Raw genomic sequence first — 27706 nt, forward strand, 5'->3', positions numbered from 1 at the left:
TATGAAGCTCAAGTTGATAAAGGTGTTACAGAAAAATGTATTAGGAAATATCTGTTATTAGAAATGTATAGAAATACCCAGAATTAGAATGAAAGCAAGACATTTAATTTTTTTTAAAGGTGAGTTTTCATACCTGAGACTTTTTCTGCCTGAGAAGTTATCATGCTAAATAATCTAAAATATTCACCTTTTGAAAGCAAATCAATCTGATTAATGCAACTACCTCTATACGGAATGGGACATAAAAGGCATTCTAAAATCATAAGAGGATAAAAATATACAAATAGTTGAATGGGAAAAGTATCAAGCATATAGAACAAAATGGTGAAATAAAGGGAGTGAAGAAACAAACTCCTGATTATTCCAGGATTTAAAACCAAGATAAGGATGAAGAATAGCATCAATCTCTAAGGAAAAAGGACTAGCAGGAAAAGAAGGCAAAAGTCAGGATAATACTAATAAAAATAAAAGTAACAATAATAACAATAGAGACAGAGAGACAAACCAAGAAACAGACTTTTAACTATAGAGAATAAACTGGTGGTTGCCAGAGGGGAGGTGGGTGAAGGGATGGGTAAAATCGGTTAAGGGGATTAAGACTACACTTATCATGATGAGCTCTGAGCAGTGTATAGAATTGTTGAATAACTATACTATACACCCGAAACTTATAGAGCACTGTATGTCATCTATACTGGAATTAAAACTGAAACAAAAATAAATAAATAAATAACAATAGTAATTATAGAGGAGGGGGAAAGATGGCGGAGGAGTAGGGGACCCTATTTCAACTGGTTCCCGGAATTGAGCTGGATATCTACCAGACCACGCTGAGCACCCATGAAACCAGCCTGAGATGTAAGAAGATCTGGATCTCTACAAACAGAATATCGCAGGCGGTTGGTTGTGAGGTACAAAGCGGAGAGCCATGATTCTGCGGGCAGATATCGGAGGATAAACAGCAGCGGGAGGGTGCCTGGACGTGGGGAACCTACACCGCCGGTGAGTGACAGCCTCGCGCATTGCGGATAGGCACAGACAGACCGGTAGTGTTGGGAAGGACTTTAGGGCAGCCCCCGGGGTGGAGGAGGAGACCGGCGGGGTCGCGCGCACACGAACTGCAGTCGCCCAGACTGAAACCCAGAGCGAGGGTAGCGCGCACGAGAACTGCAACCTCCGAGACAGAAACCCGGTACACCAGGGTCCCGCTGGTGAACTGCAACCTCTGGGGTGGAAACCCCAAGCAGCGGAGTCGCGCACACGCGAAATGCAGTCCCCAGGACAGGACCCTAAGCAGTGGAGTCGCGTGCAGGTCGCGAATTGGGAGCGGCTAGCGGTTTTAGAAGCACAAAGGGCAGAGACGTACCCCGACCTGGAGGCAGGACTGGGAGCGCTGCGGAGGGGCACAAAACCCAGGACGCTGCAGTTTATAGCAGCACAGACAGAAACGGAGACAGTGTGGCCTGGAGAGCTCACTGAAGAACAGACTGCGGTCTCTCTGCTCTGAGGCAGAGGGTTGGAAACGGTCTCTTCTGCTCTGACCCGCGGAAGAGACATGGAAAGCCACCAGGGAAAGGTGCCAGAGAACAAAAGCCCCAAAGACTGATTCCCACTGAGCCCATCCCCCGCCACAGGGGCGCAGGGCAACTCTGCCCAAACAGGGTTGCCTGAATAACAGCGCGGCAGGCCCCGGAAGACAGGCTTGGAAAACAAGAGGCCAGCAACCCTAAGGTCCCAAGAAAACAGCTGCATCTTGCTTGGGTTCTGGTCAATAATTTCGACTCTATACATTCCCTCAAACACCCATCAACAGAATGACTAGGAGGAGGAGCCCCCAAAACAGAAAAGACTCAGAGATTATGACTTATGCTGCAGATTTACAAATGGATGCAGATATAACCAAGATGTCGGAGATGGAATTCAGGCTAGCAATTGTGAAGACAATGGCTAGAATGGAGAAATCAATTAATGGCAACATAGAGTCTCTAAGGGCAGAAATAAAAGGTGAACTGGCAGAACTTAAAAATGCTATCAATGAGATCCAATCCAATCTAGATAATCTAACAGCTAGGGTAACTGAGACAGAAGAGAGAATAAGCGATCTGGAAGACAGTATAATAGATAAAAAGGGAAAAGAGGAGGCCAGGGAAATCAATGACAACCTGAATAGGCCAATAACCAGTAACGAGATTGAAGCCAGGGAAAAACAACTCACAATCCATGAAAATAGAATCAGGGAAATAAGTGACACCATGAGGCATTCCAATGGAATCCTGGAGGGAGTAGAGAGAGAGAGAGGGCTAGAAGATGTATTTGAGCAAATCGTAGCTGAGAACTTCCCTAATCTGGGAAATGAAACAAACATTCGAGTCCTAGAGGCAGAGAGGACCCCTCCTGAAATCAAGGAAAACAGGCCAACACCCCGGCATGTAATAGTAAAACTTGCAAATCTTAGAACCAAGGAAACCATCTTAAGGGCAGTTAGGGGGAAGAGATTCCTTACTCGACCATTCTCTAACACCGTTCACAAAGATAAACTCAAAGTGGATGAAAGACCTGGAGATCACGACTACCACCAAGGAAATAGAAACAATTATTAGAAATTATTATCAACAACCATATGCCAATAAACTGAGCAATCTGGATGAAATGGAGGCCTTCCTGGAAACCTATAAGCTGCCAAGACTGAAACAGGAAGAAATTGACAACCTGAATAGGCCAATAACCAGTAACGAGATTGAAGCAGTGATCAAAAACCTCCCAAAACACAAGAGTCCAGGGCCTGATGGATTCCCTGGGGAATTCTACCAAACATTCAAAGAAGAAATTATACCTATTCTCCTGAAGCTGTTTCAAAAAATAGAAACAGAAGGAAAGCTTCCAGACTTATTCTATGAGGCCAGCATTTGCCTTAATCCCCAAACCAGGCAAAGACCCCATCAAAAAGGAGAATTTCAGACCGATATCCCTGATGAATATGGATTCCAAAATCCTCAACAAAATCCTAGCTAATAGGACCCAACAATACATTAAAAGGATCATCCACCACAACCAATTGGGATTTATCCCTGGGATGCAAGGGTGGTTCAACATTTGCAAATCAATCAGTGTGATAGAACACATTAATAAGAGGAGGGAGAAGAACCATATGGTCCTCTCAATTGATGCAGAAAAAGCATTTGACAAAATACAACATCCTTTCCTGATTAAAACTCTCCAGAGTATAGGGATAGAGGGAACATTCCTCAAGTTCATAAAATCCATCTATGAAAAACCCACAGCGAATATCATCCTCAATGGGGAAAAGCTCAGAGCCTTTCCCTTAAGATCAGGAACACGCCAAGGGTGCCCACTCTCACCACTGTTGTTCAACATAGTACTAGAAGTCCTAACAACAGCAATCAGACAACAAAAAGAAATAAAAGGTATTCAAATTGGCAAAGAAGAAGTCAAACTCTCTCTTTTCGCAGATGACATGATACTTTATGTGGAAAACCCAAAAGACTCCACCCCCAAGTTACTAGAACTCATCCAGCAATTCAGTAATGTGGCAGGATACAAAATCAATGCACAGAAATCAATTGCTTTCTTATACACTAACAATGCAACTGTAGAAAGAGAAATTAGAGAAACGATTGCATTTACAATAGCACCGAAAACCATAAGATACCTCGGAATAAACCTAACCAAAGAGGTAAAGGATCTATACTCTAGGAACTACAAAACACTCATGAAAGAAATTGAAGAAGACACAAAAAGATGGAAAAATATTCCATGCTCATGGATCGGAAGAATAAACATTGTTAAAATGTCTATGCTACCCAGAGCAGTCTATACCTTCAATACCATCCCGATCAAAATTCCAATGACATTTTTCAAAGTGCTGGAACAAACAATCCTAAAATTTGTATGGAATCAGAAAAGACCCTGAATCGCCAAGGAGATGTTGAAAAAGAAAAACAAAGCTGGGGGCCTCACGTTGCCTGATCTCAAGCTATATTACAAAGCAGTGATCACCAAGACAGCATAGTACTGGCACAAAAACAGACATAGAGACCAATGGAACAGAATAGAGAACCCAGATATGTACCCTCAACTCTATGGTCAAATAATCTTCGACAAAGCAGGAAAAAACATGCAATGGAAAAAAGACAGTCTCTTCAATAAATGGTGCTGGGAAAATTGGACAGCCACATGCAGAAGAATGAAACTCGACCATTCTCTAACACCGTTCACAAAGATAAACTCAAAGTGGATGAAAGACCTCAATGTGAGACAGGAATCCACCAAAATCCTAGAGGAGAACATAGGCAGTAACCTCTTTGACATCGGCCACAGCTACTTCTTTCAAGATACATCTCCAAAAGCTAGTGAAACAAAAGCAAAAATGAACTTTTGGGACTTCATCAAGATAAAAAGCTTCTGCACAGCAAAGGAAACAGTCAACAAAACAAAGAGGCAACCTACAGAATGGGAGAAGATATTTGCAAATGACACTACAGATAAAGGGCTGGTATCCAAAATCTATAAAGAACTTCTCAAACTCAACACCCAAAAAACAAATAATCAAGTCAAAAAGTGGGCAGAAGAGATGAACAGACACTTCTCTGAAGAAGACATACAAATGGCTAACAGACACATGAAAAAATGTTCATCATCATTAGCCATCAGGGAAATCCAAATCAAAAGCACACTGAGATACCACCTTACACCAGTTAGAATGGCAAAAATGGACAGGGAAAGAAACAACAAATGTTGGAGAGGTTGTGGAGAAAGGGGAACCCTCTTACACTGTTGGTGGGAATGCAAGTTGGTACAGCCACTTTGGACAACAGTGTGGAGGTTCCTCAAAAATTTAAAAATAGAGCTACCCTATGACCCAGCAATTGCACTACTGGGCATTTACCCCAAAGACACATGTAGTGAAAAGAAGGGCCATATGCACCCCAATGTTCACAGCAGCAATGTCCGCAATAGCCAAACAGTGGAAAGAGCCGAGATGCCCTTCAACAGATGAATGAATAAAGAAGATGTTGTCCATATATATAATGGAATATTACTCAGCCATCAGAAAGGATGAATACCCAACTTTCACATCAACATGGATTGAACTGGAGGAGATTATGCTAAGTGAAAGAAGTCAAGCAGAGAAAGTCAATTATCATATGGTTTCACTTATTTGTGGAACATAAGGAATAACATGGAGGACATTAAGAGAAGGAAGGGAAAAATGGGCGGGGGGAATTAGAGGGAGAGATGAACCATGAGAGACTATGGACCTGAGAAACAAACAGGGTTTTAGGGTGGGGGGGACTGGTTAGCCCGGTGATGGGTATTAAGGAGGGCACATACTGCATGGAGCACTGGGTGTTATACGAAAACAATAGATCGTGGAACACTACATCAAAAACTAATGATGTATTGTATGGTGACTAACATAACAATAAAATTAAAAAAAAAAAAACAATAGTAATTATAATGATTGCACCTCAAAAGCAGATCTCTTAAATACAACTTTCTCACAGGATTTCTGAAAGGATTAAATGGGAAAATAAATGTGAAAGTACCAAGGAGAGGATATAGCATACATGGTATATGTTCATACTTTCTCCTTAGCCCATTTGTATTTACCTCCACCACAAGGGCTCTCCAACATCCTTAAGTCTAAAAATTACTACAGAAGCTCCCCACTGATACTTGCTTCTGGTCTGGCTCTCCTCTGACAATACATCAGCCAGAATGATCTATGTGAAAAGCAAATCCTTTCACATCACACATCATGAGATTCTCTTACTTAAATTTCAATAGCTCCCTACAGATTTCTGGATGAAGTTTAATCTCTTCAGTGAAGTACATAAGACCGTTCATGATCTGGCTCTTGCCCAGTCTCTGGCTTTATATCCTACACTCCTCACAGCTACTGTTTGCTCTACAAAGGAATCTGGACTTCTTGTCCTTCCTTGGGCACATCATACTGGTTTTTGTTTTTTTGTTTTTTTTGCTTTAGAATATGTTCTTACCTCTGCCTGGAAAGTCTCTTTCTTTCTCATACCTTTCCCTACATCCATAGTATTTTACATACATTATTCTCACTTAATCTTTACAACAATTCTTAGAATTAGGTACTATTAGAATTTTCATTTACAGATAAGAAAACCAAGGAAGTTAAGTGATTTGCCTTAGATCACAGAGCTAGTAACTAGACAAGCTAGGTCTAGCCTATGTTCTTAATTTCCATGCCTTTCAAATTTGACTGTTTCCTTTATGATCAAATTATATGAGATACTGTATATACTTTTAGGTATTTTAGAGGTTTAAAGTAAGTGATAAAAAGTAGAATAATTTTCTTCTAATATTTGAGGGGCTATCATCAAAAGAGATTAATATAAGATAAAAATTAGGACTAATGAGTAGAAGTTATAGAAAATCAGATTTCAAGTCAGTATAATGAATGCTCTAACAATTACAGATGTCCAATTGCATAGCCTGTTTTTTTTAAAGGACAGAGCTCCTCATAGCTATTCAAATAGAAATAAGATTATTATCACATATGAATCACTTTATAAAAGGAGGGAAATTAGCTAAGATAGTCCTTTTCATTCCAATACAACTATAAACCCAATAAAATATTTACTCTTCACTATTCACCTCTGATTTTCTTTCCCAGTAGTAAGGATAAATCTGTATTGTATCATCAATATTATTATTGCTGTATTCCCCTTACAATTTATTACATTAGGCCAGGGTTTCTCAACCACCACACTAACGTCTTGGGCTGGATAATCTTTCTTACATGTGTCAGGGGGAGGGAAGAATGTCTTGTGCATTGTAGGATGTTCAGCAACATCTCTGGACTCTACACTCCCTTCAGTTGTGACAACCAAAAATGTCTCCAGATATTGTCAAATTTGGGGGCCAGGAGTGCATTGGCGGAGGGACCAAAATCATCCCTGGTTGAGAACCACTGTATTAGGACAAATCATCTCATTTCTGATTCATAGAGTCCTCAAGGAAACCTAGTTTTCAGAGCTAAGTTGTGCCTCTACACCGAGAAATACATGACATTGTTGAGCCAATGACGGCCATTTATATGTGTATGTATGCACACATAATGTGTTACTGTATCAAGTGCTGTGTCCGAGTTACTGGTAACTCTTAAATTAAGTAAAAGATGTTTCTTTCCCCAATGTTATAATTTGGGAAAAATCTTACATGAGTTACTAAAGGCAGCAGCTTATCCTACTTACTTTACTTTTTCTCACAACAAAGTTTGTTTTTGAATCAGAAATAATATGATTCAGTTTAGTAATAATTGATACAACATTAATAGTTATAGTAAGGTAGTTTTCTGTTACATCGTACAAAATTTTTAGTACAATGCAATCCAAATTGGATGGAGCTTAATCAATACCAAATAGTAAAAGTTATGGTCTACATAATAGACACTATTATATTTTTAGGTAAGAAAACATACTCCAAATTCTTTTGGGGTTAATTAGGCACCTGGATCTAAAATATTAGGCACAAAACATTTTAAATGGGGGCAGAAGAATCATTATGTATGAAATAAAGCCATAACTTACCAATCTGGGCCATAATCTGACAAAGAGCAATCTGTTTTAAATACGTGGATTTCCCACTCATATTAGGTCCAGTTATGATCAAAAAATTACTTCCTTCTGTAATATAGGTATTGTTGGCAATAGGTTTTTCCACAGATATTTTTTCAAGAATGGGATGCCATCCCTGTTTGATTGCTAAAGTATCAGTAAATTCTGGCCGAACTAAAAAAAAGAAAGAAAGAAAGGTTTTGTAAGATTAATATATTTATGTTTAATGGTCTGTGTGGTATGTATGTGTGATTTTACTAGGGTCAATTTGGGACAAAGTATTAAGGTATTATTTTATCTTAAATCCCTACCAAAATCCCTCTAGATTGTAACTGATGCATTCTAATCACCATCACAACTTTTATTCACTTCCAGGGAACCCTAGGATTTAATTCTTTGTCATTGTCCTGAGCTCCAAAACAGTTTGTAACATTTTCAGATTTATACAGATTAAAAAGAGTCAACTAGCCATTGAATACTTTTTTTTTTTGAGATAAAGAAAAAGAGTGTGAGGTGGGGGGAGGGGGAGAGGGAGAGAGAGAGAATCTCAAGCAGACTCCCCACTGACTGTGGAGCCCAACATGGGGCTCAATCTCATGACCCTAAGATTATGGTCTGAGCCAAAATCAAGAGTTGGACGCTTAACAACTGAGCCACCCAGGCACCCCGATAATACTTTTAAAATAACAATTAATTACCAGTACTACAAATTGTACATCTACTTAATTCCCACCTTAAGCTTTATTTTAAATTTGGCATACTTAGCTTTTCAAGTGACATATGTATATAAAGTAGAACCAAATACAATTTTATGTCCAGGAACTTACAGAAATTTTGTCTAAAAAGAATACCCAGATGATAGACAAAACAGACACAAAATATATTGTTAATTTATAGAAACAAATAATGATCAGGTCTCTATGAATACCTTCCAAGGTAAAGGGAGGAAGACAGGGCATGGGACAAGTAAACACTAAACTCCTACATGCCTCCAGAGTAAACGCATTCAAAAGCATTCATTATAAAAGAGAGGTTGGTTAGAAAATAATTTTTAAACTACTTTCAAAGTATTTTTAACACCAAAAGTCATTATTTATAGGTTTGGAGTTTCAGGATGATCTCTCTCAAATTAAAATGGAGCAACATCAAATATCTTAATAGCTAAGAAAACTATTAAAATAGTTGATCCCTAAGGTATGGTTTTGACCCCAGAGGAGATCTAAAAGATTGAAAACTTTTGGCTTATAAAATACCAATTGAAAGAGTTAACGTTTCCATAAGAAATATAAAAATAAGAAAAAAAATCTTCGTAAAATACTTATTTCGCATCAAAAAAATAAATTTACATAGTATTTGGGAAATTCTAGTGATTTTAACTAGAAATTTCAATGTTATTAATGATATTAAGTCCACAATTATTCAAACTTAATTATCACATACTAGTTCCATAAATTTGTGTATGAGAGTGTGGTTATTACTGATAAGTTAGATAAGAAATTTCAAGGGATTAATCTGAAGTATTCACTTCACTTAATATTAGAAAATTACTTAATATTTATATTCAAGACCTTGGGTTACAAAAGACTTGTGATACAAAAATATATGATATAATCCCTGATTTTGAAGTGTTTATACCTAAGGAGCTAGTTTAGAAAATGTTCACTTTGGAGATTTCATTTCTCTCATCTGCTTCTGTCACACTGTTTCGAATGAGTCTTCAGATTTGAACTCTATCAATTTGGATCATTGTCTTTTCCACCAAGGAGGAAGCTTTTCAGTCTTTCCTATTTGGGGAATCTTTAAAGTTTCTTGCAGTATTTTCTTTCTCATTTGTCAATTTCTCAGTAAACAATTTTCTGACTTTTAAAACAAATTTTAAGAGTAATTTTACTTTTTCTATTTTAAGTCTTAGTCTAAGACCATAGGCAAGAGACCATATTTCAGGTAAAAAAATATAAAACATTCATAATTGTTATATAAAATTGCTTGGATGGAAGACAAATTTCAGTATGCAACATATTTATTCCAAAGAAAGTAACTTACCATAGTCAGAAAGAGTGCAGGCATGAGCAAATGACAGGAGCATATCCAGCATTGAGACAGTGTCAGATAGTTTATATAAGCAATGAATATGTTCATAAATCTCACTAAGCAGTTTGCACACTATCCTGAAAGCACATGTTTGGAAGTCAGGTAATGCTTTTAAAGAGGGACATACAATATAATTGTAAAATAATATCAAATTCATTGCCTAAGGTAAAATAACATTCACAGTTCAGTTGTATTCTACAGGTAAAGTCTATTGTTCTTTTGCCTCATTTTAAAGATTAGGAAATTGAAGTTCTTTGAGTTCAAGGAACTTGTAGCAAGAACGCATCTTCTGGTATGTTAACACCATGTTTTTGAAATGATTGTTGTTATTAAATACTAATAAAATTAATTTTCATTAATAAAATTATTTTTATAGGTCAAACAAGACCTCACTATGCTTCAATAGATCCCATCTGCTAATAATTTTGTGTTTTTTGCAAATGTTAAATTCAACACAAAAGTTAGTATGTTCTTTCTTTCACACACACACCTTAACAACATAATTATTGAAGCTTTTTACATAGCAGAGGTATTACACTGTGACATAATAAAAAAGGTTTTCCTTGGAGCACCTGGCTGGCTCAGTTGGTAGAACATGTGACTCTTGGTCTCTGGGTTGTGAGTTCATGCCCCACATTGGGTATAGAGATTACTTAAAAATAAAATCTTAAGGGGTGCCTGGGTGGCTCAGCTGGTTAAGCACCTGACTCTTGATCCTAGCTCAAGGTCTTGGTTTTTTCCCTTATGAGGAGAAATATGTTCCCCAAACCTATTATATCTCATAATCTCTGTGGTCTATGCCCTGAAATTGTTTTGAAAGTCCAACATTTGTCTTTATCATCTTAGCTCATCGATTATGAATGATTTTTTTTTTTTTTGCCGGGCCCCCCTCACCCCGCCCGTGAATGATCTATTTCTTATTTCCAGCTGTACTACTACTGTTTCATGACCAGCAAAAGACTTGCATTATTGTAATGATATGCTCATATATATATATATGTGATATGACATACACATATCACATACACACATAATGATATATGAGCATATCATTACAATAAATATATGCCATGAGAAGTTGAGGGCTTACATACCATAAGAAAAGAATAAACTGAATGAAGCCCAAGATGTGCCAAATTCTACATCATGGTGGAATGCATACTACAGAAGTATCAGGTATAATGATGTTTTTTTGTTTTTGTTTCTGTTTTTGTTTTTGTAATTAGATTTGCCCTGAATCTTCTGTGAGGCTGAGCAATTCCAATCACAATGACAGACTTTAAAAGTTTTCATTGTTCTTCCATGAAATGTTCTTTCTTTGCTAACATTCATAATTTTATAATTTTCTGCAATCAGACAAAAAGCCAGTTAATGAAATTTATTATAATGCTTCAAATTGAACCAATTTAATATTCAAAATTTCAAACGTGCTTACATATAAGTCATGTGATAGATTTCTCTCAAAGATTCTTGACATCTTTCATTCATTTTAATTAAGTCTGCTGATGTAAAGGTGTACGAACTTTTCACTTTAGATATCTGTTAGGAAATTAAACAAAATTAACAAAATGTCAAGATGGGTGTATACTCCTATAAAATCAAACATAAAGATTTTAAACAGCATAGATATTTAGGTTAATTAATTTTGGAGATAAAGCATCACAAATAAAGTCTCAAATAATGTCTGCAAAAAAGAAAAGATCACTTCTAAAATTAAAGCACTTAAAGTTAACCTACAGTATTCTGGCACAACTATTTTGAACAGGTCTTAAAATAGCTCTGTAGAAATGTCAGACAGTACATCTTATTACCCAGTAATATGCATGACAGATATCAGTAATTTCTGACCCATCTTAGCCCTTGTCCCATATCTGAACCTCACTCAATTTCTAATCCCATTACTGTGTCTCAACCGATTCTTTTCTTTTTCCATCCCCCATCACCTCGGATTACAGTGTGTATTTAAAAACCCTAAAAGTTAAATGTGTTTTTTTGTTGTTGTTGAAAGCTACCCACTGAAAGCAGAGAAAGCAAAATTAGATTGGGTTAGACTTTCCCAAACTGGTATATCATGGAGATGTTAATATGTATTTAGGAAAAAACATTTCCCTGGTCCAAGGTTTGGCAACATTGGATTTTAAAAAGTTAACAGATTTCTTTATTTCAGGATTTTTAAACCTTTAATAGGCAAATGTACATAGAGAACTACCTAAAACAGGAGATGGTACAGTATTTTCCAAATTCCTTGGATCAAAAATACCTTTTGGACTTTTTTTTTTCATTTCCTTTTTTTTTTTTTTTACACATACCAAGCTTCCAGAACAATGGGATGCACTGTTTGGCGTTTCTCCAAAATTCTACCTCACTCTTAGATTATTATAACTGTTAGGTAGGTTGACAGGAGTAGGAAAGCAATATACAGAACATTCAGAAATTTGGCATGTAAAATTCAAGGAATGTCTGAAAAAATGTAAAATGTAATTCAGAAATAATAATTTCTGAACCAGAACTCTAAAATGAACCTTAATAAATTCTGAAGGAAGTTGATTATTGGGTAAGGCTGTACAATCAGTAGTCATCTGGATGAAAAATCCTCGAGCAGAGCTAAAACTTGTCCTTAAAGGAAGACTGTATTTTTCTGCGAGCTGCGATATCATTCCTAGCGACCAGAAATAAGAAAAACAAAAATAATTTTAATGAGAAAATTACTCTTTCTGTTTAAAAAAAAAAATCACAGTTTTGTTGTTGTTATTTTATATATAAATAGGAAGGTCTTTCTACTCTTTTAAACTGTAAAGATTTTTAATGTCTAACACATATGATGGTCAAGTATCCTTTTAAGAAAAGAACTGGTAGGGGCATCTGGGTGGCTCAGTCTTTAAGCTTCTGCCTTGGGCTCAGGTCATGATCCCAGGGTCCTGGGATCAAGCCCTGCTGGAATCAATCCCCGCTGGAATCAAGCCCTGCATCAGATTAGGTTCCCTGCTCCGCAGGAAGCCTGCTTCTCCTTCTCCCACTCCCCCTGCTTGTGTTCCCTCTCTTGCTGTGTCTATCTCTGTCAAATAGATAAATAAAATCTTTAAAAAAAAAAAATTGGTAGTACAAGGATAGTCACTTTGATAGGTAGTTTGAAAGTTAAAAAAACTGTAAAAATTAAACTAAATTAAGACTATTTTATGCTCTATTAGAATATTAGTTTTCCTTTGTTATTCATTCAACTTTTTTGAAATCATAAAAATTATTATAATCATTAGTTCAGAATAAGAAATTCTCTCTACAAGACATATATTTTGCAAAACAAAATATTCCAAAAAGAAAATGGGCATACAACAAATACCTAAAAAATTCAAATTTTCCTATCAACTTCAAACTTACCACAGAGTTCTAAATTTTTATTTTTAACCTGATGATCATTAATGCTTTGAACATTACTTGTGAAAATTAACATCTTTATTCCTCAAAATAGTTCCTCCCAACAATTTTCCTGCTTCTCAGTGATACCACCACTCTCAGACTAGAAATTTCAATTAGCACCAATAGCTACGTTTCCCTTTACCATGGCCATAACTACTCTATTATTAACTCATCATTTCTTCCTTCAACCTTTGCTTTCTCTCTTCTCATATACATTGCTATCACTCAAATGCTTTAACTTTTAATAGTTTAAAATGGTTTCCTTGTCTCCATTGCTCTACTCAAATTCATTCAACCAATGTTCTTGATCAATTTCACTCCACACAGAAAAATATCTCAGTGCCTCTGCATTCTCTTAGGGAAAAAAAATCCAAACTCCCAGCCTTCAAAGACTAAATTCTGGTCCCTAGTCTACATTTCCAATCTTACCTCTTACAAGTTCTGTCAGGGAATGCCCTATTCTACCCTAACCAATTTCCTTCCTCACCCACTGAGGTTTCCTTAGCCTTTGTGCTTCAGTTTGTACCACTGCCAGTATGTGGAATTCCTTTCTAGGCTATTCTATCTACTAAAAACATCCCCATCCTCTATGCTTCCACACCCAGTCACTCTCTGACCCCTATAACCTGCTATATTTTTCATCATATATCTTATACCCATGTGATATTATATGATCTATGTGATCGATATATACATCTATCTACCTCTCTATACCTATAAACACACACACACGCATTTCTTTTTTGTCTGTCTTCCCTACTATAACATAAGCTCCATGAGGACAGGGACTTTGTCTTGTTCACATATATATATTACCCAAAACAGTGTCTATATTTACAAGAAACTCCATAAATTTGTTAAATCAATTACTGTACTTGCTCAAATGCTACCTCCTCTAGACAAACATATTTCTTCCTCTGAAATCACTTAGTACTGATACCTGCATTTTTCATCTAATTTATATACAATATTATATAAAGGTAAACAAACATCTCCGAATCTTCAGGTAACTCTAAGTTTGAAGAAACTCTATATTTAAGTTGGGAGAAAAAAATAGACACATTATAACATTTAGAGATACTTATTTTTAAAATCATATTTTAATATATTTTTATTATGTTAATTACCATACATTATTACATCATTAGTTTTTGATATTTAATCTATTTTAAATGACAGTATGTGTTAACCTTATCTCTTTTGGTAACAAAAATTTAATTAAAAATATGTATGGCTAGTTATCACCAGCAGAAAAGCACATGTTCTAAAAAGGTTTAATTTGGGGGCACCTGGGTGGCTCAGTCATTAAGCGTCTGCCTTCGGCTCAGGCCTTGATCCCAGGGTCCTAGGATCGAGCCCCACATCGGGCTCCCTGCTCAGTGGGAAGCCTGCTTCTCCTCTCCCTCTCCCCCTGTTTGTGTTCCCTCTCTCACTGTGTCTCTCTCTGTCAAATAAATAAATAAAATCTTTTAATAAATAAATAAAAAGTTTTAATTTAAAACAAAAAATAGAAAAATACACTGAAGTAATTAAATTACCCGCTATGTCATCTACAATCTCTGTATATGTTCTTCTAGCTATGTCAAGAAATTCATTTATGTTGGATCTCACTGCATAGCACTTCTGAGTCCTCATGTTCAGGCATCCTTTCATGTATCTTGCATCATCATTAATTATGGTTTTAATCTTTTCAAGTATGATTCCAAACCTAAAAAAGAACATTATAGGCAATAAGTCAACAATTATTTTAATTTGTAATCTGAGTCACAGTCTGGTAACACCTATTTTCATAACCTTCTGTTTTATTCTGTTCTGTATTTTATTTGTAATTCTGTTTTATTATTAACCTCAATTTGTGGCTCACAAAAGATGTGAATCCTGAATCAATAAACTAACAGTTCTTAAGCATCACAAGTCTTCTTGGTTAAAAATCAAGGTGCCATTGCTAAAAACAATATTAAAATTAAACTGTATTTAGATCTCTTATTCAATATTTATACCTACTATTTTTTGGTTACTTTAGGCCCTTTATGATTCACAAAAGAGAAATATGTACTTTTATATTTGCAAGTCTTTCCATAGGGAATGGCTAAAAAAAGAAATATTAAAATTGTGTATGATTTCAATTTTTAATACTATTCTAATTGCCTATTAACACAAAAACTCAATGTGCTGTTACCCTATTTATGGGTATTTGTAAGATGTATAATTAGGACTTTGATGAATAGTTTAAACGTTGTTAACCAGAGTTCAAGTAATTGTTCTATTGATTACTGTTAAGAGTACTTAAAATCATTTATGATCAGGAAGAAAGGAATAATTAGCAGGGTTATTTTATTCACAGTTGAGTGACAAAGACCTCTTATCTTCCAATGAACCACAGTAAGCTCTTAATAAAGGTGTGCTACAGTTCCTCAAAGCAATCTGTTAAAAAATAAAATAAAGTTAGTTAAAAATAATAAATTATAACACTATTCAAATATAGCATTTTACATTTGTTTAATACTTTACAGTTTACCAAGGGTTTTCTTGCTTCATCTTCTCATTTGTATACTCATAAAAGATATTTTAGGTATATAGGTGAGGACAGATGGTACCTTTCCCATTTTCCAGATAAAGAGCACCTGGCTAATAAAGGACATCCACTGCTTTACTATTATGACTTTAATTTTTCTTGTCTCTCAAATAATTGTTAGCATTCAACTACTTATTAGAGGTAGGTACTTAAATAGCTATCATTGTACATTTAGAGTACTCTACATATAATTCCAAAATTTGGGTTTTAAATATGCATTAAACTAAGAAAGTGCTTTGCATATTTATAAATAGAGCAATTTCTCCATTCTTATATGCAAAAATAGAGGTTTAATTTTGCTTAATGGAAACTATGAGTGGTCACTATTTCAATAAATAGAAACAAGAGGAAAACACAGTTTACCTAACTTTTTTTAACTTAAACTTTTTTCATTTATTTAAAATCAATTAATTAATATACAGTGTATTATTAGTTTCAGAGGCAGAGTTTAGTGATTCATCAGTAGCATATAACACCCAGTGCTCATTACATCAAGTGCCCTCCTTAATGCCTATCACCCAATTATTCCTTCCCCCCAACACACCTCCCCTCCAGTAACCCTTGGTTTGTTTCCTATAGTTAAGAGTCTCTTATGGTTTGCTTCACTCTCCTTTTTCATCTTATTCTATTTTTCCTTCCCTTCCTCTATGTTCATCTGTTTTGTTTCTTAAATTCCACATATGAGTGAAATTATATATTTGTCCTTCTCTGACTTATTTCACTTAGTGTAATACCCTCTAATTCCATCCACATGGTTGCAAATGGCAAGATTTCATTCTTTTTGATGGCTGAGTAATATTCCTGTGTGTGTGTGTGTGCGTGTGCGAGTGTATTTGTGTGTGTGTGTGTGTGTGTACACACCACCTCTTCTTTATCCATTTATCTGTCAATGGACATCTGAGCTCTTTCCATAGTTTGGCTATTGTGGACATTGCTGCTATAAACATCAGGTGCATGGGTCCCTTTGAATCACTAAGTTTGTATTCTTTGGAAAAATACCTAGTGATACAATTGCTGGGTCATAGGGTAGCTCTATTTTTAACATCTTGAGGAACCTCCATATTGTTTTCCAGAGTGGCTGTACCAGCTTGCATTCCCACCAACAGTGTAAGAGAATTCCCCTTTCTCTGCATTCTCGCCAACATCTGTCGTCTCTTGGCTTGTTAATTTTAGCCATTCTGACTGGTGTGAGGTGGTATCTTATTGAGGTTTTGATTTGTATTTCCCTGATGCCAAGTGATGTGGAACATTTTTTCATGTGTCTATTGACCATTTGTATGTCTTCTTTGGAGATGTCTGTTCATGTCTTCTGCCTATTTCTTGACTGGATTATTTGGGTTTTGGGTGTTGAATTTGACAAGTTCTTTATAGATCTTGGATACAAGCCCTTTATCTGATATGTCATTTGCAAATATCTTCTCCCATTTTGAAGGCTGTCTTTTGGTTCTGTTGACTGTTTCCTTTGCTGTGCAAAAGCTTTTTACCTTGATGAAGTCCTAATAGTTCATTTTTGCCTTTGTTTTCCTTGCCTTTGGAGACGTGTCTAGCAAGAAGTTGCTGCAGCCGAGGTCAAAGAGACTGCTGCCTGTGTTCTCCTCTAGGATTCTGATGGATTCCTGTCTCACACGTAGGTGTTTCATCCATTTTGAGTTTATTTTTGTGTATGGTGTATGAAAATGGCCCGGTTTCATTCTTTTGCATGTGGCTGTCTAATTTTCCCAGCACCATTTGTTGAAGAGACTGTCTTTTTTCCATTGGACATTCTTTCCTGCTTTGTCGAAGATTAGTTGACCATAGAGTAGAGGGGCCCATTTCTAGGTTTTCCATTCTGTTCCATTGATCTATGTGTCTGTTTTTGTGCCAGTTCCATACTGTCTTGATCACTATGTGATCAAGCTTTGTAATACAGCTTGAAGTCTAGAAATGTAGTGCTACCAGCTTTGGTTTTCTTTTTCAACATTCCTTTGGCTATTTGGGGCCTTTTTGGTTCCATACAAATTTTAGGATTATTTGTTCCAGCTCTGTGAAAAATGTTTGATAGTATTTTGATAGGGATTGTACTGAATGTGTAGTTTACTTTGGGTAGCACAGATGTTTTAACAATATTTGTTCTCCAATCCATGAGCCAGGGAATGTTTTTCCATTTCTTTGTGTCTTCTTCAGTTTCTTCCATAAATGTTCTATAGTTTTCAGAGTACAGATCTTTGGTTAGGTTTATTCCTAGGTATCTTACGGTTTTTGGTGCAGTTGTAAATGGGGTCAGTTCCTTGATTTCTCTTTCTTCTGCTTCATTGTTAGTGTATAGAAATGCAACTAACTTTTGTGCATTGATTTTATATCCTGTGACTTTGCTGAATTCCTATATGAGTCCTAGTAATTTTTGGGTGGAGTCTTCTGGGTTTTCAACATAGAGTATCATGTCATCTGCAAAGAGTAAAAGTTTGACTTCTTCTTTGACAATTTGGATGCCTTTTACTTCTTTTTGTTGTCTTAGCTGAGGCTAGGACTTCCAGTACCATGTTGAACAACAGTAATGAGAGTGGACATCCCTGTCATGTTGCTGACCTTAGGGGAAAAGCTTTCAGTTTTTCCCCGTTGAGAATGATATTCATTCACTGTGGGTTTTCATATATACGGTTAACCTGACTTTTACGTGCTATTTTAGTTTGCTATGAGGCAATGGCAATAATATTTTTTTCTTATGAATAGAAAATACTTAAATACTAATAAAACTATAAATTCATAAAAGCATAAAGAAAAACAATTAAATTGCTTATAATTCTACCACCCTTCCAAATAAATTATCTAAATATTACGGTATATTTCCTGTCACTTCCTCAAATCAAAAAAATTTTTTTATCATCGCATATTCCTTTTCTCCCCTACTTAATACTACATCACAAGCATTAGAAACTTTCAATAGTATAAATTTTTAAATCGTCATAATATTTTACCCTCTACAAAACAAATAGTCCTTCCCCTTATTATAGGTCTATACTACTTAGAATTTCTCACTAATATAAATAACGCTGCAATGACATAACTGGGCATAAATCTTGGTAGTATTTCTTAAGACTTCTTTTGGACAGATTTCTAGTAACATAACACCATCAAAAGATAGATGTTGTAAAACTTCCCTGTGAAGTATGTGCAATTTGTACTCCTACCAGCGGCCTCTGAGGTCTGTCTCACTGTTCTCTCATTAGCAGTAAGTTGTGTCCGTTAAGGGGAAAAAAATAAAAACAAAAAAACTTTGCTTCTTTTATATATAAAAAAATGACTTTAATTTGTATTTCTTTGACTAGTAGTAAGGCTGAATATTTTTGGTATTATTTATTAACTTCTTTGATTTCCATTTTGGGGGCATTTTCCATATTTCTACTGGTATTCCAATAGTGTCTTATGAAATTACATGAGTTTTATGACAGAAATTAATATTTAATCTGTCAAATGCTATAAATTTTCCCAATTTTCTTTGGCCTTTACTTTGCCTCTGACATATCAAAGTTTGAAATTTGTGTCTTATCAAATCTATCGATTTTGGGGGATGATTTATTATACCTTTTTCATTCTAAGAAGATGACATTTTTTACATCTTTTGCCAAATTGCTTTCATTATATATATTTATTAGAATGAACTCTATAACAAAATTCTTCTAGATTTTTCATTAACCTTTTTTTTAAGGTTTTTTATTTATTTATTTGACAGAGAAGGCAAGAGAGCACAAGCAGGGGGAACAGTAGAGGGAGAGGGAGAAATAGGTTCCCGGCCAATCAGGGAGCCCAATGTGGGACTTGATCCCAGGACCCTGAGGTCATGACCTGAGCCGAAGGTAGATGCTTAACCATCTGAGCCACCCAAGTGCCCCTACTTTTTCTTTTAAAAAAGGAGTTCTTCCTTGTCACCTTAAGTTTTTTTTTTTTTTTTGAAGTGAACATAACCTCAAGATTTTATTGTCTTCATAATATTAACAAAATATGAAGCTTAGAACTGGATCACTTGACCTTTCTCTTCTTATCTCCTCCCAGTTCAAAATGCTTGCATCTCTTAATAGCCAGAATTCTCTTAGATCTAAGAGAATACAGCTTGAAGTCTAGAAATGTAGTGCTACCAGCTTTGGTTTTCTTTTTCAACATTCCCTTGGCTATTTGGGGTCTTTGTGTTTCCATACAAATTTTAGGATTGTTTATTCTAGCTCTGTGAAAAATGTTGATAGTATTTTGATAGGGATGGCATTAAATGTGTAGATTGCTCTGGGTAGTATAGTCATTATAAAATATTTATTCTTCCAATCCATGAGCATGGAATGTTCTTCCATTTCTTTGTGTCTTCCTCAATTTCCTTCATAGGTATTCTGTAGTTTTTAGAGTACAGATCCTTTACCTCTTTCAAACTTAAGGTGACAAGGAACTCCTTTTTTAAAAGAAAAAGTAGGGGCGCCTGCCCTGTCAAATAAATAAATAAAAATCTTTAAAAAAAAAGTAATGAAAAACGAGGGTTTTAGGAATGTTCACCCTGTTTGTGAGAGCACTATCAGCATGGAAAAAGCTGTCACCTAAGTTTTAAAAAATGTTTTGCACAGGGGTTCCTGGCTGGCTCAGTCAGCAGAGCATGGGACTCTTGATCTCAGGGTTGTGAGCTGGAGCCCCATGTTGGGAGTAGAGATTACTTAAATAAATAAATGTTTTTTAAAAAGTTTTGCACAGTAAAGTATTTAAAAATATATTAGAAAATCACATCAGAGATATTTCAGGTAAGAGTCATCAATGAGTATTTAAATCATTGAGTGAAAGTTTAATGAGGAACAGAATATTTACATAGTCTCAAAGTATCTCTCCACAGATTACTTAATAACTTTACAGTGAAGAAATTGATCAAAGTTAATACCACCAGAATGGGGAATGACATAATGTGCCTCCTGATGTGATGTACTGAAAAAGATACAACATTGCTCATAGAGTATTACTGCTAAATAAGCGGAATTTAATCATGAGAAAATAACCACACAAGCTGAGGAATATTCTATAAAACAACAGACCCTCTTCACAATGTTAATATCATGAAAGACAAAGAAAGGATGAGAAACCTTAAGTTGAAAAGTGGTATAAAGAAACATGACATTAGGGACACTAGGGTGGCTCAGTTAAGCATCTGCCTTCTGCTCAGATCATGATCCCAGAGTCCTGGGATTGGGTTTCTGGCTCAGCAGGGAGTCTGCTTCTCCCTCTTCCTCTGCCCCTCCCTCTGCTCATGCTCTCTCTAGCTCACTCTCTCTCTCAAATAAATAAAATCTTTAAAAAAAAATGACATTAAATACAATGCATAATCCTGGACTGGACCCTGTATCAAGAAAAAAAAAAGTCCATAAAAGATATTAGTAAAACAATCAGAAAATTTTGAGTATGGACTACACATAATAGTATTGGATCAATGTTAAATATCCTCAATTTTTAAATTATATTGTGGTTATATAAGAGAACAGCTTTGTTCTTAGGCTATACACACATTAGTATTTAGGTATTGCAATTTTCAAATAGTTTAGTAAGAGTAATAATAAGGATATAACACGTAGTGTGTGCTGTGTGTATCCAGAGAATTTGGGAATTCATTATACTATTCCTGTAACTTTATCTAAATTTGATATTTTTTGGAACAAAAAGTTTTTAAAAAATTGATGCTAGACATGTTTTGTACAATATACACCCATATAAATTACCTTTAAAGGATCCACAAGTTCCAAGGTATGCTTTAGGTATATTAAATTTGTTATCTTTGATTCAGCTGCATTAACCTGTTAAAATAAAGACCCAAATGTGGACACCATAAATATACAAGAATGGATTTTCTCTTGAAATTCTACACTTAACCATATCCATACACTTTTATTTATCAACCTACCCAGCATAGACAATAGTTACAACTACTGACCCGTCATAATAAGCCTAGTGCACTAGTTTCCTGAAAGTCTGACAATGAGAAGAGTTCACCTCATTGTGTCCAACTTTCATTTCTACTTCAGCCGCTCGGGTCCAGCTTAACCTACAGTAGTGATAGGAGATACAGTTCAATCCTGAGCAGTACTAACAGATTAACATTTACTGAAAGAGGCACAAAGGGTATTTGTGAAAGATGATATTTGAAAAGCTGAATCCGAACCTCGCAGATAGTTACAGAACAACACAAATTGCCCTCATTGGTTCCTGTTTGTGCGAGTAAAACAATTTTCATAATTCCAGTTGTCCAAATTAATTATAGTTTTTCAAAATAAAGCAACGTCAACATTCAAAATTTTATAAACTTTTTAAAATTAAATTATACTATCTCTAGAACCAAACAGTGGTATTAACCCTTCAGAAATGAAGAATGTTTTGTGAATGGACAAATTTACCAATATTGACAAAGAGTTTTAGGATATTACATTATGATATAATGTACTTGATATAGTGCTCTTTCTTTTGGAAGTCGCCTGACCTATATCCCTATTGCACAATACCTGGACTGTTTGGTGACTACATGAGCCAATTTAGAGAAATACTAAAATGAATGTTGTTGGCCCCAAAACAAGTTACTGCAGGCTCTCTCACAATGGGTCTCTGAAACTGGAAGATTAAAAATAAATAATATTCACCAAACAGAAGACAACTATCATCCCTATTACCAAAGGAGAATTTCTTACAAAAATATCAATTTACCCTTGAAGAAGAAGGTAGAAGGACTAACTCTAATGAATATCAGCCTATATAATAAAGTTAGAGTAAGTAAGAAACTGTAGCATCAGCACAAGGACAGACAGAGCAACCAATGGAACAGAATAAGGAGTCTAGAAACAGACTCAAACATATGATTTAACCCAAACATTTCATTTATGACAAAGGTTGACTATAGAGTAATGGGGAAAGGACAGTTTTTTTTCTATAAATGGTGCCAATAAGATTATGGATCTGTATGAAAAAAAGGAAATGTGGCCCCTTCCTCACACCACATACAAATATCAATTCCATATGGATTATAGGTCTAAATACAAGAAGTAAAACAATAAAACATCTGGAATATTACAAAGAAAAGTATCTTCACTACCCTGTTCTAACCAACTTTTATAAATTTGATAATTAATGATCTGACATACATTAATCATAGGGCCAAACTAATGGCCAAAGTTGTTTATATTTCTCCCATGGTCTGGCTTTTGTGGGTGAACAGATTATCATATTACAAACCCTGCAACCACAAACTCTTAGTATCTGTGTTTTACTTCCTACTCAGTAGGGGACATTCCCACCTAATAACTACCCACTACAGTAGTAACAAAGGCTTCTGTGATGTTTTCTCCTCACTCCTTCTGGCTCCTGACCATGTGACCCTATGTGGCATGATCTCTCCTCTCAGAAATTTTAAGTAATACAAATCTTTTGATGGCCTTACCACCTCCATGTCATCACTTAGTCATCTCCATAAATTAAAATCCCATGGGTACAATCAAGACATTGGGGTAGGTAAAGACTTCCTATGTAGGATACAACAACCACTATAAAGGAAAAAACATAAACTAAGCTACATTTAAATTAAGAACTTCTAATAAGGCAGAAAAAGACAATGAGGATCTCACTTATATATAGAATCTAAAAACAAAAAATCAAGCTCATAGATACAGAGAACAGAATGGGAGCTGCCAGAAGCAGGGGCTAGGGGGTGGGTAAAATGGAAGAAGGAGGTCAAACCTCCAGTTATAAAATAAGTAAGTCATGAGGATGTAACGGACAGCATGGTGACTACAGTTAATAACACTGTATTGCATATTTGAAAGTTGCTGAGAATAGATCTTAAAAGTCTTCATCACTAGGGAAAAAAAATTAAGTGTGTATGAGGATGGATGTTAACTAGACTTATTGTGGTGATCATTTTGCAATACATACAAATACCAAATCATAAAAAAAAATAACTTCTATTCATCAAAAGGCACCACTGACCTAGGATAGGTTCTCCAAAAGCCAACTCTGAGAAATTAGAATTTGAGACAAATAATTTATTTGAAAAGTAATTCAAATAATTTATTTGAAAAGGCAAGAGAATAGGAAAGGGCAGCAATACAGGATACACTGATGATCAGGGTATCGCTGCTTGGTACCGTGGCTCATTCCTGCTGGAGACCTCTGAGATAGTGTAGAGTAAGCTTCAGAAGCTGTCTCCAGAGGTAAGGAAAATGGTGTATTTATTAACCTGGTTAAGACCTATTGCTGGGCAGTCACTTCCTGATTACCCTCCAGTTTCTCATGTGGTTAGATAAAGTCCTCAGGCAGAAAGTTTCAGCTGCTTGCAGTAAGAAGACTTCCCTGTACAAAAGTGAATGGCAAGGGATGCGGGTGGCACAGCAACAGCATCTACTCCACAATACTGAGTAAGAAAGCCACCCAAAGTGGGAAAAGATAGAATAAGAGGCCAGGAAAAGAATTATTCAGCCCGAATGTCAATCATGTCTAGGTTGAGAAATTCTGCTTTGGAGGAGCTGTCTTGCTACAAGTATATAGGTACTCACTTACCCTCTTCTATCACTGGTGATTTCCTCCCTATTTATTCCTTCTCTGTATCCCTCTCTCCAATCTCTCTATACCTTGCCAGCTTTGAAGAAATAAACTGCCACGAATCCTACAGTTGCAAGAAACTAAATGTTGCCAACACCATGAGTGGGGAGGCAGATCCTTCCCTAGTTGAGTACTCCACATGAGTATTCAGCCCTGGATAACATTTACCTGGACTTTGGGAGACCCAAAGCAGAGAATCAAGCTAGAATGTTCACAGACCCCTGACTCACAGGAACTGTGAGACAATAAATATGTGCAGTTTTAAGCTGCTATGGTCATGGTAATTTGTTATGCAGCAATAGACAACTAATACGGAATCTCTTTGCCACTTGCTTCTTCAAAGCAATTTGGGAGATAATTCTCTACTGGCCTTTTGCATTTTTGCACATCTTCTGGGCAGAGGCACTGAATGCCTTTGTTCTGGATAGTCTTTTCAAAGATGTTACTATAGTGAATAGCCTTGAAAAATATGGGGTCCCCTAGAACAAAGTGTGAGTATGCTTACAGTCTTAGAAGATTAAGATGGTATCTCCCTCCAGAACAGCAGGCAAACATACTTATTGTCCAATATAAAAGATTCAAGTTCCCTAAGCTCTGCAATTCTCTCCTGCAACACACTGCATGAGCAGGTTTCACCTGGTCCTCTCCACAACACCCTGTGGAGTTTGGGGAATCAGTCTAAGAAAATGCTAATACTCTAGCTACTGCTTGTTCTAAACACTAAAGTCCTGTCTCTCTGACCCAGGAGTCCTGTGTCTTCTATTAGTATGTACGAAATTGGCAGGCTAATTTGTTAGCTTGCAAGTAGGGTAGAATATAAAATCCCTTAGAGTTTCTGCAATACTATGCTGTAATTGCTTATTTTTTTTTACCCAAATTCCTTATTTCTTACTATATCCTTACCACTTTTTACAATGATTAGTAAAATAACTTGGTAAATGAATTAAAGAAATAGCCATGTACTAGATACTCTCTATGGCAGTCTGGAAATCAATGGGAAAAAAATTAAAAGTTATTCAAAATAAAGCAAAGAGGGGCACCTGGGTGGCTCAGTCATTTGAGTGACCGACTCTTGGTTTTGGGTTAGGTCACGATCTCATGAGTCATGAGACTGAGCCCCACAGTGAGCTCCATGCTCAGCGGGTAGTCATCTGCTTGAAGATTCTCTCCCTCTACCCCTCCCCACTTGCACATGTGCTCTCTCTCTCCCTCTCTCTAAATAAATAAATCTTTAAAAAAAACAAATCAAAGAAATTTGGGTAAAAGCTTAGAAAAACTTTCTTTTTTTGTTCTTTTTTGGTTTTAAAAGGGTTTAAATAATCTTTTTTTTTTTTAATTAAGTGAGCTCTGTACCCAATGTGGGGCTTGAACTCATAACTCTGAGATCAAGAGTGGTATGCTCTGACTGCACAAGCCAGATGCCCCAGAAAAACCTGTTTAATAAAATTTTCAAATGTTGGGGGATGTATTTTGAATGTTTGTAATAGAAAACGTAAGTATTCTTAATGCAACATATTAAAAGTAAGGTTATAAATATTATACAGAAAGAAAGATTAATCAAAATAAGAAATTCAAGTTTTATTCTCAGAGAAAATTTATGATCTAGAAAACACCATTTTCTAAAATCAATATTTTTTTTAAAGATTTTTATTTATTTATCAGAGAGAGACACAGCAAGAGAGGGAACACAAGCAGGGGGAGTGGGAGAGGGAGAAGCAGGCTTCCTGCAGAGCAGGGAGCCCGATGCGGGGCTCGATCCCAGGACCCTGGGATCATGACCTGAGCCGAAGGCAGATGCTTAACGACTAAGCCACCCAGGTGCCCCTAAAATCAATATTCTTAAGAAGAAAGTATAAGAACTCATCTTAGGCAAACAATTCCATACTGGAAATTTTCAGAGAAAATTTAGTTCATTTAGGAGGTTGAGATAACCATATAATTCAGCCAACAGAACATTTAGTTCATTCACAAGTTTAGGCAAATCATGCAATTTAACCAGCACAAGTCTGAACTAATTTAGTAAATACTGTGTTTAATTAGAGATATATATTTATATCAAATGAGGAAAGAGCCTAATTTAAAGTGTAACTCCAGATGGTTAAGAAAAGAGCAACTAAGAAACAGTACAGGGAATTCTGAAATTCATGAATCATGTATGAAGCCAATATATTGCTTAGGGTTCCTCAAAAGTTAGTAAATCTGAAAAGTATTTTAAAAGCCTCCACAAAAGACAGATGTGGTAACTAGGAAAGTATTTACAACTATGACTAGTCCCTCTAAAACTAAAAAGGATGAGAAGTTAATAGACTATCAGCTATGGATCAGTTATGACTGATCCTTAAAAACCTTATGGAACTAGCTATAGATCGCCTTTTCTGGACAGGAAAAAGGATTCCGGATTCTCAGCTTATAGAATTACCTTAACTGGCCCAGATGACTTTTCTAAAGTCTGAGAGTCAAAGTGATTACAGAAGCTGGCTAATCACAGATATTTCTGAGAGAGCTAATTGGCCAAACTGATGTTTCCTTCTCAATATAGCCAGAAAGTCTAATGCAAAAAGCATGTATGTTACTAATTCTTGTAGCTAATGACACTAAATTATGAAGCTGTATAACTATATAATACTAAACATTACACGAGTTGACAACAGAGACTGCTCTCAGGTGTAATCTCATGATTCTTTCTATAATAAAAGTGAAACAAAGTCTTAACATACTGTTAAGGGTTGAACTGTATCCCCACCAAAAATATTTGTTGAAGTCTAAACACTCAGTACTTAAAAATGTGATCTTATTTGCAAATAGGGTCATTGAAGAGGTAATTAGTTAAGATGATATCATACTGTAGTAGGGTAGACTCCTAATTCAATATGACTGGTGTCATGTAAAGATAGCCATGTGAAGACAGAGACACACAGGGAGACTGCATGTTATGCACCAGGAAGCCAAGGAACACTAAAGACTGCCAACAAACCACCAAAAGCTAGGAAGAGGCAAAAAGGATTCCCCTACGGGTTTCAGAGGAAACATGGCCCTATCAGTATCTTGATTTCAGACTTCTAGCATCCAGAACTGTGAGACAATATACTTATCTTGTTTTAAGCCACACAGTGTATAGTATTTAGTTTCAGAAGCAATAGGGAACTATTACACATACTAATTATCAATATACAGTGGCAATGTCCTATTCCTATACTGTACTGCATTTTTCTGTGTAAAACATGTCATTCATAAGCAAAACTATTCCTCAAGTTATTTAAGATATTTTTCATTTGAAAATATCATTCAAGGAGTGACGGGGTGGCTCAGTCATTAAGCGTCCGCCTTTGGCTCAGGTCATGATCCCAGGGTCCTGGGATCGAGTCCCACATCAGGCTCCCTCCTCAGCGGGAAGCCTGCTCTCCCTCTCCCACTCCCACTGCTTGTGTTCCTGCTC

At 36.0% G+C, this 27706-nt stretch overlaps 1 protein-coding gene across 1 annotated transcript in view; it reads right to left on the reverse strand.

The window, feature by feature from the left end:
* Positions 1-27706, reverse strand: part of MSH4 (mutS homolog 4) — a 93997-nt gene that overhangs the window by 17208 nt on the left and 49083 nt on the right. The window contains exons 9-15 of the mRNA XM_064588969.1: positions 21408-21482; positions 15475-15539; positions 14654-14823; positions 12224-12360; positions 11137-11240; positions 9654-9778; positions 7584-7784 (exon numbers count right to left, since the gene is read on the reverse strand). Of these exons, the coding sequence (XP_064445039.1) occupies positions 7584-7784; positions 9654-9778; positions 11137-11240; positions 12224-12360; positions 14654-14823; positions 15475-15539; positions 21408-21482 (877 nt within the window). The remainder of the gene's footprint in view (positions 1-7583; positions 7785-9653; positions 9779-11136; positions 11241-12223; positions 12361-14653; positions 14824-15474; positions 15540-21407; positions 21483-27706) is intronic.

The sequence above is a fragment of the Mirounga angustirostris genome, unplaced genomic scaffold, assembly GCF_029215605.1.
Source record: "Mirounga angustirostris isolate CCGP_5_RB_7025 unplaced genomic scaffold, mMirAng1.0.hap1 SCAF_4, whole genome shotgun sequence".
Taxonomy (NCBI): Eukaryota; Metazoa; Chordata; class Mammalia; order Carnivora; family Phocidae; genus Mirounga; species Mirounga angustirostris.